This window comes from Nematostella vectensis, chromosome 5 (genome assembly GCF_932526225.1).
Source record: "Nematostella vectensis chromosome 5, jaNemVect1.1, whole genome shotgun sequence".
NCBI lineage: Eukaryota > Metazoa > Cnidaria > Anthozoa > Actiniaria > Edwardsiidae > Nematostella > Nematostella vectensis.
Window position 1 is genome coordinate 8,688,472 of NC_064038.1, and position 13,828 is coordinate 8,702,299.

The 13,828-nt window shown below is 42.8% G+C and overlaps 2 protein-coding genes across 2 annotated transcripts; one reads left to right on the forward strand and one right to left on the reverse strand.

Moving 5' to 3' along the window:
• Window positions 1-321: 321 nt before the first annotated feature.
• Window positions 322-10,818, forward strand: LOC5519937 (neuroendocrine convertase 1). The gene is made up of 11 exons (XM_001639761.3): window positions 322-661; window positions 2,568-2,798; window positions 3,995-4,094; window positions 4,238-4,275; window positions 4,764-4,840; window positions 5,676-5,764; window positions 6,495-6,667; window positions 7,048-7,361; window positions 7,828-8,058; window positions 8,703-8,955; window positions 9,337-10,818. Exons 1-11 carry the CDS (start codon window positions 452-454, stop codon window positions 10,246-10,248), a joined length of 2,628 nt encoding a protein of 875 aa, XP_001639811.2. The 5' UTR covers window positions 322-451; the 3' UTR covers window positions 10,249-10,818.
• A 1,659-nt stretch (window positions 10,819-12,477) lies between these two features.
• On the reverse strand, window positions 12,478-13,434 carry LOC5519852 (acyl-coenzyme A thioesterase MBLAC2). The gene has a single exon (XM_001639668.2). The coding sequence runs from the start codon at window positions 13,432-13,434 to the stop codon at window positions 12,478-12,480; it is 957 nt and encodes a 318-aa protein (XP_001639718.1).
• Window positions 13,435-13,828: the final 394 nt, after the last annotated feature.

The window sequence follows — 13,828 nt, forward strand, 5'->3', positions numbered from 1 at the left end:
GGAGATTAGAATTATTCATTAATTATATTGGAGAAAAGAGAGATGAACGTCATTTAAAAAACGCGACTTGGAATTTTTAGACAGAAACGAGAGCCGCCTCCAGTTATGCGTTGGCAAGGTTGTCTCGACTATGACGAAACAATGTTTTTAATCAAAAAGAAATATCGCTGTTTCCTCCAAAGGCAAACACAGATGGCTTACTCCCCCGCCACACTCATTTTAACTACGCGTGACGTCACGCGAACCTCGCGGCCTGATTGGTTTGTTCGATACTGAAATCGACTACCGTTACTAGGGATGGACGGGTGGTTGTGATTGGCAGATGACCTCGGATACTAATCAAACAACCCATGTTAATAATATATACATGAAGTGACAACGATTTTCCTCTGGATTTCGCGTTGGGAAACCAAGGAAAATCAGTTCAAAAGGACCCTAATGGAGATGTGAAATGTTCGAGAGAGTTCCACCATGCCGCTTACTAAAATCTCCTATCGTATTTTGGATCGTACTCGGAGTAATATCATGGCAGGGTGTATCTGGAGCTGACCTGAGCGCGGAGGAAAGGGTTTATACAAATGGATGGGCGATTCACGTGAATGGAGGAATAGAAGAGGCAAAGGAAGTCGCCAAGGCACACGGATTTGAGAAAGTCGAGCCTGTAAGTGGGATTTGGTGTTTTTAGCGTGCTGTTTCGCTTCGCAAGGTACCTTTTTGCTGCTACCAGCTCGCGTTACTGGTAGTTATTTAGTCATCCTTCATTCCTGCTTGTACTTCTCTGTTTTTAAGCTCTTCACAACTCCCAGGTCAGTAATACGGTCATAATCACAACAACTTGAAAACACTTTAGTCTTTCTTAATCCAATCAACTTTAATTTGTAAAAGTTTTTATGATATAAATTCGGGAAGACGCGAATCTCTTGACCGCGCGTTTATTGTTATTTTATTTCCCCGGGAGACGCAACCTGTTCTCTCTATGTGTTTTGATGTAGTGCGATTATTTTCCCAATCAAACCACAAGCCAGGTCTAATTGCACTCTTTCTACTACGTTTAAGTCTTAAATACTGGTAGAATATCGCTAAAAAAAGAAAATTGGCCCAGTCAGGGCGTGGTAAAATCCTAAAACGATCAAAGAAAATACTTTTAATCTTTTTATTTTCGTGATCAAACGTAGGTCGGCAAAAAATAAAACATAACTATGAGATATTTTCAAGATAAGAAGCAGTTGTCTTAGTAAAAGTAACAGCAGCAATTAGCACTTGGGTGATGGGAAATTACTGTTTTATTATATGTCAGTTTCTTGTGTAAGGCCTTTTTCTGCCATCTCCGCTCTCTTTCGCGCTCAAAAAGCATCAAATGCTTTGGGAATTTTAAAATGGTTGGTTATATCTAGTCCCAAATATTTACACATCGCTTTTATCTTTTTCACCATCATAATTTTCTAGTTATTCGTATAAAATTCCCTTCTTGTTTATCCCAAACCAGACTCCATGACGCGTGAATCTAAAAATACTTGTCAAAATTTTTACCATTTAAGTATTATTTCATACCACCCAAATTCGATCTCATGTTTCATTTTTCTCCTGTTATTTGCTTTATCTTTTTTTCCATGACTACTAAGACCAACTTGGGGAATTCAGCTAATATTTGCATGCATATTTATGAGAAAATGTGAGATGAGAAAATGGGAAATTTTAACATCTGCTAGTTTGTGCTTTGTTTAAATGTACAACCGGACCCCGAGGAGCCTTCCCCAAAAAGAGCACCATTCGTTTCATCTATAGAAATAAATATGCACTTCCCTTCTCTAAGAATCGGCGTCTCAAAGGAACCATGGTGATGCGCAAGGAAAGAAAATATGGAAAAAACAAATGTTCAACGCATCCCAGAATCCAATTATTCTCTTCAAGAGAGCATAAGACATGCTTGTTCTTTTTTAATAAATTTCAAATGATAAAGCGCCTTTGTGTTATTCTTAGAATCGAGAACAGTGCGAAGTTAATTACCGCAAACTTGGGAATAATAGTAATATTATGCGTTGAATTTTTTCGTAAATGAATACTTTTTTATCCGTTTATCCCTCTTAAAATTACGCGAGGTAATAGACGGAAGTATACAAATCACGCGGCTTTTAAGCGTTAAGGTCATCTTCCTGTCGTCAATTATAGTTATTAGTTGAGCGTTTCGCACACTCCATGTTGTCAGCATTCGTTTTCGTAATATCCTACATTTCAAGGGTATTTCCGAGTTGTGTCTTTCTCGAGCAAACATCTAGTCTTTTCTTATTGGCTCGACTTTTTTGGCTCAACTTTTTTGGAAACGAAATATCAACATAATTAGTAAGCCCAATAAAACGTTTGCCTACATTTTTATTTACATTGAAACACTACCTTACAATTTAAATTAGTTTTCAAGCCAATTTTGTAACTTAAATTGGTTGTTACTGTCTACTTCTTGCGGTGTTGCAGCAAGCTATTATTCAATACACAGTTTTTTTGGCAATCTTTTGCGTATGATATAATCGTATTACTATGGTAGTCCCTTTAATAATAATGTGGCTCCGCAGATTGGCACCTTAGAAGGCTACTACCATCTTGAACACCCTTCCCATCCCTCCCGGTCCCGCCGTAGTGCGGAGGACCGCACAGATCAGTTGCGGCAGCACCGTCACGTGACATGGGTGGAGCAGCAGCATGAGAAAGTGCGGGAGAAGAGGGGGTTCTACCATGACCGTATGGTGGCCAGGGGGATCGTACCGAGGTTCAAGGATCCTCTGTGGGACGCCCAGTGGTACCTGGTGAGTACAACAGAAGCTATTTTTACTTGTTTCACTTCCCCTGAGACTAGAAACACCTATTTCAAATAAGGGGCCAATGCAGCTATTTGACTTTTATGGAGGGGGGGGGGGGGGGAGTGAACGTTTTTGGGTGTGCAGGATATTTTTTTTGAAGCATTTGGCGTGCAAGAAATTTTTTTTACCGATGCAGGAAAGCTTTTTTGCGTCCACCAATTGGTGCACTTCGGGCCGTGCAGGATAATTTTTTTCAAAATCATCTATCCCCTCCTCCCCCCCCCCCCTCAAAAGTTAAATGGTTGGCCCCTAAGATTGCAACTGGAGAACCGTTCGTTACCCATGTGTCGTAACTCCTGGTGGTTCATGGATAACGTATAAACGACAGTATCCTTGTATCTGAAAGCTATGTGAATGTTTATAAGAATGTAAACAAGAATTCTACAACTTTTGAAACCTGTATTTGTATTTTATTGACGCTTATTTGCTTATTTACTTGATACCCATGAAGTACTGCGGGTTACTATACACAGATTCTCGAGTCAATCTGATTTGAAATAGGTGTATCTCTAGAGCCAGGGTTCAGTTCAGGGTTATGATACATTGATTCCCGAGTGTAGCCTTCTTTGAAATAGGCGTATATCCCAGCCTTATATAAAAGTCGGATCTACATAGCGAGAAAATGCTCAACTTGAACCAGAAATTTAGAATTGAGAACTCTGAGAAATTAGCGCTTTTCAAGCAAAAATAGTCTGGTCAGTCTTTTCATCTTTCTGAGTGTCGAGCCCCAGCCTTTCGAGCGTATTGCTAGTGGGACCAGTATAAGCATCCCAGGTGAATCTTTATGCTTGATATATCCAGGGACCATTTGATATCTCACTGGTCAGTAAGGAATTTTACCCAAAACGCAAGGCTTCGAGGAAGCACAATCAAAGAAGCACCGTAAAATTAGTATAGGGCAGATATTTCGATAGATAGATCGGTTACTAAAAGCATTCGTATCTCTGTTTTAACCTCTCCCAGTCTTCAAAAAACACACACACTTTCTCACATGGAAAAGGGAAAAAAGTAAAATATCTGAACTAAAACCAAGTATGATGAGATGTGATTCTTAGCGCGCTAAAAGAGGAATTGATCAGGATCATATTGTAGATTCGAACTATGTGATGTAAACCCTTCAAGTGCAACTGTCTGTTTCACAGGATGACAAGCGCAAGGACACGGACCTGGACATCCACGTGATCCCTGTGTGGAAGAAAGGCATCAGTGGCAAAGGCGTGGTCGTCACCATCCTGGACGATGGTGAGAGTAACAAAATTGATACCTTGAAATAGCTCAATAACCTTAGCGTCCTTTTAGTTTTCCTTGCCTCGACCCGTTCTTCAATGTATTAATTTTTAGATTTGATATTTAGAATTGAATAAAAAAGTATGTTTTCTTTCCAGGCATTGAACACAATCACACAGACCTTATCAAAAACTATGTAAGTATCCTTCGTTAACAATACCGGTCCCGCAAAATTGATGTCATATGACACACGTCACGTTTTATGTGTCACGTGTTTTACGTTTTTTCAGTAAACTAATATATATATAAACTTATTAAATATATAGCACATGTCACATTGTCGCGCAGAAATTGTCACACTTTAAATGTCACGCAGAAATTGTCACACTTTAAATGTCACGCAGTAAGTGTCCCCTTAGAACGTGTCACGTAGTAAATGTCACGTTTGTTGTCACAAGTAAATGTCAATTTTTACGTGTCACGCAGTTAATGTCACGTTTTATGTGTCACTCTGTTTAATATCTCGAAACAAGCTTACACAGAATACACAGTCGATTTCATACAGTACATGCCACGCAAAATAGGCCATGTGCGACATTTACGTGTCGTTGTTTTTAGAAGGAAGAGTTCTTGGGGAAGCCACCTCATAAAGTTATTTTAAAATGTTTTGGAATCTATTCTCAGGACCCCAATGCCAGCTGGGATGTGAACGACGGTGACAACGACCCTTTCCCGCGCTATGATCCTACCAACGAAAACAAGTGAGTGCAAATACTGTGCCTCTTTGGCTTGGAAAGGAAGGGGTAGCGTACCCAGGGGGTGGGAGGGTAGGGTAGGGTAGCGTACCCAGGGGATGGGAGGGTAGGGTAGGGTAGCGTACCTAAGGGGTGGGAGGGTAGGGTAGGGTAGCGTTACCAGGGGGTGGGAGGGTAGGGTAGGGTAGGGTAGGGTAGCGTACCCAGGGGGTGGGAGGGTAGGGTAGGGTAGGGTAGGGTAGCGTACCCAGGGGGTGGGAGGGTAGGGTAGGGTAGCGTAGCGTACCCAGGGTGTGTGAGGGTAGGGTAGGGTAGCGTACCCAGGGTGTGGGAGGGTAGGGTAGGGTAGCGTACCCAAGGGGTGGGGGGGGGGTAGGGTAAGGTAGCGTACCCTGGGTGTGGGAGCAGGGCGGAGGGTGGGTCCAGGGGATGCTGGAAGCCCTCAGTCCTCACCAAACAAAGAGAAACGCAAAGTTACAGCCAACATATGAAAGGAAAGCCTCATCAAATAAATCTTGGATCATCCGTTTCTATTGTGCTAATAAATTGAATCGTCTATGAAGTGCTTTAATACCAACGATATACAAGAACAGGATCTACAGAGGAATCATAGCAGATTCATAAACGTGTGGCGAAAACAAAACACAAAAACAATCAATTTTCTCGTCTTGTATCTCATAGTATCTATTTTGACAATGAAATAAACTAAATTTGAACCCTCGTATATTTTTTAATTGTTCTAAAACTAATTAAGCCCTTTTTTATTTTTGTGACTAATATATGTATGTTCTAGTATTTTTATTGCTGTTTTCATTGCTAATGCTGCTTGTATCACTTAAAGACATGGAACTCGATGTGCAGGGGAAGTGGCTGCTGAGGCGAATAACACGAAGTGCGGTGTAGGCGTGGCATTTAACGCCAGAATAGGGGGTGAGGACAGTGCCAATACTTTAACTCATAATTCTACTATTTTCACGTATTCTAATGACGCAATTGTCAGGGCGCTGCTCTGTTTTGGCTGTATGTGTTCTGGATACATTTAACTTGCCATCTGCACTCATGAGTAGCCCCTACAGGCCAGCGCTGAATAAGGTATGCGCATGCGCGTGTTCTGGCGAAAATGAACAAAATCTCAGTGTCGACTCGTTCGAGTAAAGGTACGAAAGGATGACTTCATTCGTTGCTTTGACTAACTGTACAGCATTAAAACCATACTGTACAAAAGATGACATATTTGTTTGATAATGAGGGAATCATAAAGAAAATTATAACCTTAGGTTTGGTCTAGTTTTCTTAGCATTCGTCGAAATGTGACAGTTCGCCGGTAAAACGCCGCCATTTCAGAACAAAAAGGGCTGGTTTAACCGCGCGGTACTGGAACTAGTCTTGCGTTTTTCACCACTGTCCCCCTACAGTAAGTAGCTAAACGGGCGTGAAAGAGTATAAATCGCTATCCTTGCACATAGAGTACAGGCGGCTAGCCGTGCGTGTATAGCTCACTAACCGTGCGTAATGGTAAACTATCTTTTCAGAATTCAACAGGCGTAAATATAGACTATAACTCGCTAGACATTCGTATAGAGTTTAGCCGGCTAGCCGTGTGTATAGAATAGCCGGATAGTTATGCATATGAGTTAATCATTTTATCTGAATTCACCAGGTGTGCGTATGCTGGACGGACGCGTGACTGATAAGGTAGAAGCCGAATCCCTTAGTCTGAATCCCCAATACATCGACATCTACAGCGCGTCCTGGGGACCTAGTGACGATGGTGCCACGGTCGAGGGGCCTGGGACTCTGGCAACCGCTGCCTTCCTCAATGGAATTCAAAAGGTATATAATGAGCAAATCATTTGTTTATTGTTTGCATTTAAAAAAAGGTTTGCATTTTGAAAAGAATGGGCAGTCGTCTGTTTGCAAGAAAATTTTAAAATTGATACTTATTTAATGCCTCTTAAGGCGATTCAGACAGCACGTTTTAGTCGTATGCGACCTGCCTACTACATGTCTTAGTCCTGAATTATACACTACGACTTTCGTAGTCGAGTATCGTTTCGGAGTCGTTGGCTGATTTACACTTAACGACTCGAGTTGTAGAATTGTCTCATAGAACTAAATCATACTGTCTGAATCGGCCTTAATACATCTAAATCTGATAATGTTGAAAATAAAAAATGGTACTCGACTAATCCTGTGGTTTTCCTGTGCCTCAGGGTCGTGGTGGCCTGGGCTCTATCTTCGTGTGGGCCAGCGGTAACGGCGGTCGCCATGGTGACAGCTGTAACTGTGACGGTTACACAGATAGCATCTACACGTTGTCCATCAGCTCGGCATCCGATCACGGGGAATCGCCGTGGTACTCCGAGTCCTGTTCTTCTACACTCGCTACCACCTTCAGCAGCGGCGCACACGGGGAGAAGAGGATCGTCACCACTGATTTGCATAACACATGCACGGAGAGACATACGGGAACTTCGGCATCGGCCCCGCTGGCTGCTGGGATATTTGCTCTTGCTTTGGAGGTCAAGTAAGTGCTGGTAACATTTTTTGGCGCGAAGTGATTTTCGCTCACAGCAGCTTTGCCGACTCTTCGCGCGCTTTTAAAAATTAAAGTTCCGCCTCAAATGAGTAACAGCCTTTAATTAATGTTTAAAAGTCATTTTCTTCTTTTTTATCATCGCAAGAAAAACGTCTATTAGTTCTGTCTATTAGCTTGTTAAGTGATAAGGATAAGTGTTTTTGTAGTTGATGTAAAATTTTCATTTGATTTGATTGATATATGTTTTGTTGTATTCGTTGTATCTGAAAATTTTATTCAAATTCAAATGGCATTCAATGTTTTTCAAGAATGTTTTAAAAAATGGGTTCCCATTCATGGCACTGCTAAAGCACTGTCAAAAAAGATCGCTAGGCTCATGACGATTCCACCGATTCCTACCCCTAACGGCCCCACGAGACCTCGCCATGTTGACTCTTTTATTTCTTGGTCACAGTCCTAAGCTGACGTGGAGAGACATGCAACACATCGTCGTCCACACGTCAAACCACCTACCCTTGAAGCACGACCAAGACTGGTCTAAGAATGGTATCGATCTCATGGTAAATCGGAAGTTCGGCTTCGGTCTGCTGGTCGCTGAGAAGATTGTAGACATGGCAAACCCTGCCACTTACGTCACGGTACCAGAGAAGAGATTCTGCCGCGGACAGATTAACCAGGATGCTAAGTAAGTCACGCACATATGCATACTGACACGCAACGATCTCCATTTAACAGCAGTAAACGACACGTTATATGTGTTACGGAACACATGTAGTTTAGCCCAACGAGCTTCACGCGACGACTTTCACATACACGCAGTCAACGTCATAGGGTTACAGAACATGTAGTTCAGCGTAACGAGTTTCAGGTGACACGCAGTCAGCGTTATATATAATAAGGGTTACAGAATATTAGTTGAGCGTAACAAGCTTCACGCAACGAGGATTCCGAAAAGACTCACATTAAACGCAGTAAACACAACATAAGCGTCCTAAAGAATATTAGCAGGCTATGTAAGGTTTTGGGGTGGGAGGGGGGGGCACAATACAGAAACAAATTGGTGGGCATTCCCTTATAATTTTTGGAAATATTGGGGGGTACGTGCCCCCAGTGCCCGACCCCCTGCTACGGCCCTGATTCATGTTACGAAACGAGCAGAACGGAACATTTACCTTAACGTTATGATTTTCACTGTGATTATATCACTTTTCATTATTGCCAGTATTATTTTTTATGGTGCATCAGACAACACCAACAATGCAGGACGATAATATATAGCTGTATATCTCCGGATACACAAAATTATAACAATAAACCTCACTCATCTAGGGTTTTTAAGTGGGACAAACCGCTAACCATTCAGCTACCCGCAACTGGCTGCTCGGGGACTGGTGACGAGATTCGCTACTTGGAACACGTGCAGCTGATGGTGAGCCTCGACTACGTGCGGCGCGGGGACCTGGTGATCTACCTGACCTCGCCCATGGGTACCAAGTCTTGCCTTCTCTCCCCCCGTAAGGAAGATTCGTCAAATGAGGGGTTCTCCAAATGGCCCTTTATGACCACGCACTCGTGGGGAGAGGTGAGAGGCTATGAAGTCACGCAACGGTCGAAAGATAGTCATAAATCCACCACCACCAAAAGTCACGCAATGCTCACAAGATAGTCACACAAGTGTTACAAATCAACCTCCAGCAGTCACACAATCAACTAGTCGAATAGCTTTGGAAGAAACCATAAGAGCAATGTCCCGTTATCACTCTTGGGGAACCAAGCACGAGAAAACAACGATTTATCACGTGTTTCTCATTCATAGAATCGCCTTTCTGGCATTAAACACGTGTTTTAGGGGCCTTATTTTTTTGGCATTCACACAAAAAATTTGATAACATATCATATCATCTTTTATCGCGTGTCGCCCAGACGGCACAAGTCACGTGTTTTTGCATTTCGCTCTCCCCAGGACCCACGCGGTACATGGACGCTGGAAATAAAGGACCTCGGCGACAACAAGGCTAACCATGGTACCTTGCGCGAGTGGCAGCTCATCCTTCACGGAACCAAAGATAAACCAGCCCATCAGCAGAAAGAACATCCCGACAAACCGCGGGATCCCGCTCCTGTCCCGCCGAGCCCCAACCTCGGCTACTCTCGTACCGAGAAGGTCCCTGGAGGGCCCACCTACACCTTCGGTCCCCCACCCCCTGCGGCGTCTAATGCGAAGCCTGCTCAGTATACACAGTACACTGCACCTGCCCCTGTGGTTTATAATCCTCCGGTACCCCCCAAAGCACTTCCAGCAGCCGCGCCTCATTATGAGAAACCTGCTGACCAAAGTACCGTGGCCCAAGTTCCTGTAGAAGTAACCGCGCCTCTTGTACATACCGTGGTGGCTCAAGTCCAGCGGATTAACCCTCAAGCACAGGCGCAGTACCAGGCGAGATTGCAGGCTCAGAAGTTTGCAGCGGCGCAGGCACAAGCTAGAGCACGTATATTTCAAACGACAGCGATTCAACAAGCTCGGCCCCAGGCCCTACAAAACGTGTACCCGCCTCAAAGATTTGAAACTGGATTCGTACCAAGGCCCCCTATTCCTATGGCCCCTCAAGCACCATATTATAGAAACTACCCATTCAATCCACAAGCGGACCCTAATCCTGTAGGGTCTCCGTATATGAGTACAAATAATAGGATGAGCTACCCAATGTCATGGGATAATGTGCTCTATGGCGATGCTGCCGTCAGAATGAAAGCGTATAACTATATCAGGACTTTTGGAAGGCGAGGCGCTGGGAGGTCTGGTGGCCTGCAGAGTAGACCTAAAAATAAACTAAGCAAGTTAAGAAAGAAATGGCGGGAACGAAAGGGGAAATAATATAGGTTTACATTTGAATTAGATTGCATTAGTAAGTGGTGGCTTTAGATGGGTTTTAGAAAACGGACAAAATTGTTGCAAACCGGCATCATTTTCAAAGATGCAGGCATTTCATCTGTCGTGACTTGAAACCGTGCTCTCAATTTTTGAGCATAGATGTGGAAACTGGAGAAGAAAGGTTTTTGTCTTAGCTGGAATAAGACAAAATAAAGAAAATAGGAAGAATGGGTTTTAAGCATTTTACAAAGCCAATTATATTGACTTTGTTTCACGAATTTCTTATTTGTGTTTAACCGTTTTACTGTGCCAATGACGGTCGCCCGAAGAAAATTTTTATGGCGCCATGGTTTCAGAAAAATTCGATCTAAATAAGGCTGTCATTGCTTATAGGTAGCAGACAGCTATGAAAGCCGGATCCAACAATCAAACATATTGGCTATGGTTTAGCGCGCGCGTTTAAAAAAATGCACCGTTGACCATTGACCTCCGCTTCCACATCTATTCTCGTTCTCGTCTCTCTTGTAAATATCGTAGGTGAGGGGTTTTGGAATAAAGGTGCTCACTAAATTGTTTAAAGTGTATTAATTGATACTTTGTCTGCGTCTCCTTAGGGACGGACTATTAGAAAAGTAAAGGGGGAGGGGGTGGTGGTGGTGGTGGTGGTGGTGGTGGTGGGGTTGAGGTTTCAGTGGTGCATGTATTTTTTTCTTGTCTCTAAGACGTGCATGAATTTGTTTTCATTGCTGTATGGATTTTTTTTGTCTGGTTTGGGCTGCATGCATTTTTTTCCAGGCTTTTCATCGTGCACGAATTGCTTTGTTCCTTACCCATCCACCACCTTTTCTTATGGTCCGTCCCTTAGGGATATCGATAACCTATTAGTAATGCCTGGTGCATACTAGTTACATAACGACTTAACGACATGGGCGTGCACTCTTATCTTCGTATGTTCAAATGTGAATGGTTCGACATTTTGACATAAACCCGACATAACGACATGGACATAACCAGGGGCTCATAAGTGGGGCAATCAACTTCCCCACATTCTGGTACTATATAGGTGTCAGGGCGTTTCCTAGGATCAGGCTATTTTTAGACGCACGGATGGCCAATCAGATGACAGGGCGGAAAAGTTGACTTTGTCTCAAGGAATCCAAAATGGCGGCCAAGAAGGAGGAAAACGACGCTTGCTTTTCAAAGTCTTCCTACGTCGTCATATGCCTTCTTAATTCTGAATCCTTTTTGTCGCAGAGAAAGAAACATTGTGTTACTAGCCTTGGACTTTTTATTTCTCCACAAGTGGACTCAAACGTTGTTCCGAAGCATTTTTTCTTGCTCTTGCAAAAAATAAGCTTAAGTATCATTTGTATCGATCTCGAAATTCTGTCGCTGAGAGGTGATATTATAATTCATAAGGTTTTTGATAGTGCTAGTTAACTAACAATAGTGTAAGAAGTAACATACGGAAGTTTATGTCTTGTTTTACATTTATACTAAACCAGCTCTTCAAAACTGTAAGTAATTGTGTTTGTATAAAAAATAATTTAGTCATGATACGCATAAATATGACCTGCCCTCGACTCAACTTGCCCTGATCTGGTAAGAAATTGTAAAAAAAAAATAATCATTTTGTCACAGAGAAAGAAACATTGTGTTACTAGCCTTGGACTATTTATTTCTCCATAAGTGGACTCAAACGTTGTTACGAGGACATTTTTTCTTGCTCATGCAAAGCAATAACTTCGGAAATAAGTGATTATTTGTTTCGATCTCGAAATTCTGTCGCTGAGAGGCGATATTATCATCCATAATGTTTTTGATACTGCTAGTTAACTTAAAATAGTGTAAGAAGTAACATACGGAAGTTTATGTCTTGTTTTAAGACTCGTTATGTCCATGTCGTTATGTCGGGCTAAACATGGTGCGCGCGCCCATGTCGTTATGTCGTTATTTCGTTATGTCACTAGTGTGCACTAGGCATAACCATGTAACCACGTGTGTCCTAGCATCTGTGTCTGGTTTGATTTCCGGTTCCAAAGTGAGCTGAATTTGGTGGTTCTCTTGCTACGTAGGCTTAACGTATGGCGGCTGCCAATGACTTCAAATTAATCGCGTTCTATCTGCTCTTTCCTGATCAACCATTCTGCAATTCCTTCTTTGCTTTCTTTTGTTTATCATCATATATTTATAGCCCAAAAGTAGCGGTCCATCACAGGGAACCTGAACATGTCACTTGAAGCACAAGAAGCAACAGCAACCGTAATAACAGGACTTTGTTGGACAATGTCGCGTATTTCTCCCGCGTAAAATCATCGAGAATATTCCACGTATGCATCCCGCCTTGAATCTATACCACTTGGTATTCGTCTCCAAGTACTCCAACCCTCGACTTTCGAGCCCGCGCCCGTCATACATCTCAAAGTGGCCTGGGCACACGCGCGTGACGTCCTGCGAAATAGCGAGCAATTTGTGGCACGACTGCGCATAACTTGTGACGTCACTAAAAGGTAAGAGATCCAAATAGCGGGACTTGTATTTGACGAGCATGTCTCCTGTGAACAACAAACCGGACGTCTGCTCAAACAGCGCTATGCTGCCTGGTGTGTGGCCAGGGATGTGTAGAACCTCAAGCTTCTTGTCACCCAAATCAATGATATTCCCGTCTGTGAGAATGCAGCTGGGCTGGGTGGGAGTAAGTTCGTAATTTCGCGGGTTGAAGTTTGGAATGGGCACATTACTGATGCGGGTTCCTAAGATAAAGTTAACCCCGGCCGCGTAGTTGTCACCGTTTGTGACGGTATCTGCGTCGAGTTGGTGCAACGAAAAGCGGTCGAACTGAAAGAGTCCACCACAATGGTCGAAATGCGCATGTGTGGCTACGGCTTGGAATGGCTTCTCACCTATCACACCAGAAGCTGATAGAAATCCGGGTAAATCCCACAGTCCTATTCCAGGATCTATAATTATATCTAGCGCCGAGCCTTGTAAGACCCAGATATTTGCACGAACGTTTGACTCAAAGAACTTCTCTTGGCAAAGATACAGGCCGTTTTCAACTTGAGTTAATGTAAACGCTGGTTCAAAAGACCGCAGTAGTTCTCGTGGGGTAAGTCTCTCTGTACCTCCTACAACTAGGGGTCTGCGAATCCCTGCTTCCATCTCGACCGTATTGGCATTGGCGTCCATGTTGTCTTATTATTGCGGAGTCATGCGGATGGCTTGAAGTGTTTCATGCGTATGCACATCAGCATGCCAGAGAACGTGTAATGATCCTATTCATTGACCATATAATTATTCGTTTCATTTGAGAAAAATTACCGTTAGGCACCGGGGCGTAAACGAAAACGAAAATTCGAGCACGCCAATTTATTTCGAAAAAAATAATAAGTAATAAGCAATTATTGGCTTAGAGTCTAAGAAGAACGACAAAATTCCAGAGAAAAAAATAATAGCAAGCCAAAATACCGAGCAGGAAGAAATATTTTTTCCTCTACGGTGAGATAATGTTTGTTTTTATGAGAATTAGGATCGTCTTTATCTCGAGTTATCTTCTTTATTTCTGACATTTTCGAGGCTGTCC

Excerpts from the sequence above, each read along its gene's own strand:
- LOC5519852 (XM_001639668.2), bottom strand. The coding sequence starts at position 13,434 with ATGGACGCCAATGCCAATACGGTCGAGATGGAAGCAGGGATTCGCAGA.
- LOC5519937 (XM_001639761.3), top strand. The coding sequence starts at position 452 with ATGTTCGAGAGAGTTCCACCATGCCGCTTACTAAAATCTCCTATCGTA. Across the intron at positions 662-2,567 it reads GATTTGAGAAAGTCGAGCCT|ATTGGCACCTTAGAAGGCTA; the intron begins GTAAGTGGGATT and ends GTGGCTCCGCAG. Across the intron at positions 2,799-3,994 it reads GGGACGCCCAGTGGTACCTG|GATGACAAGCGCAAGGACAC; the intron begins GTGAGTACAACA and ends TCTGTTTCACAG.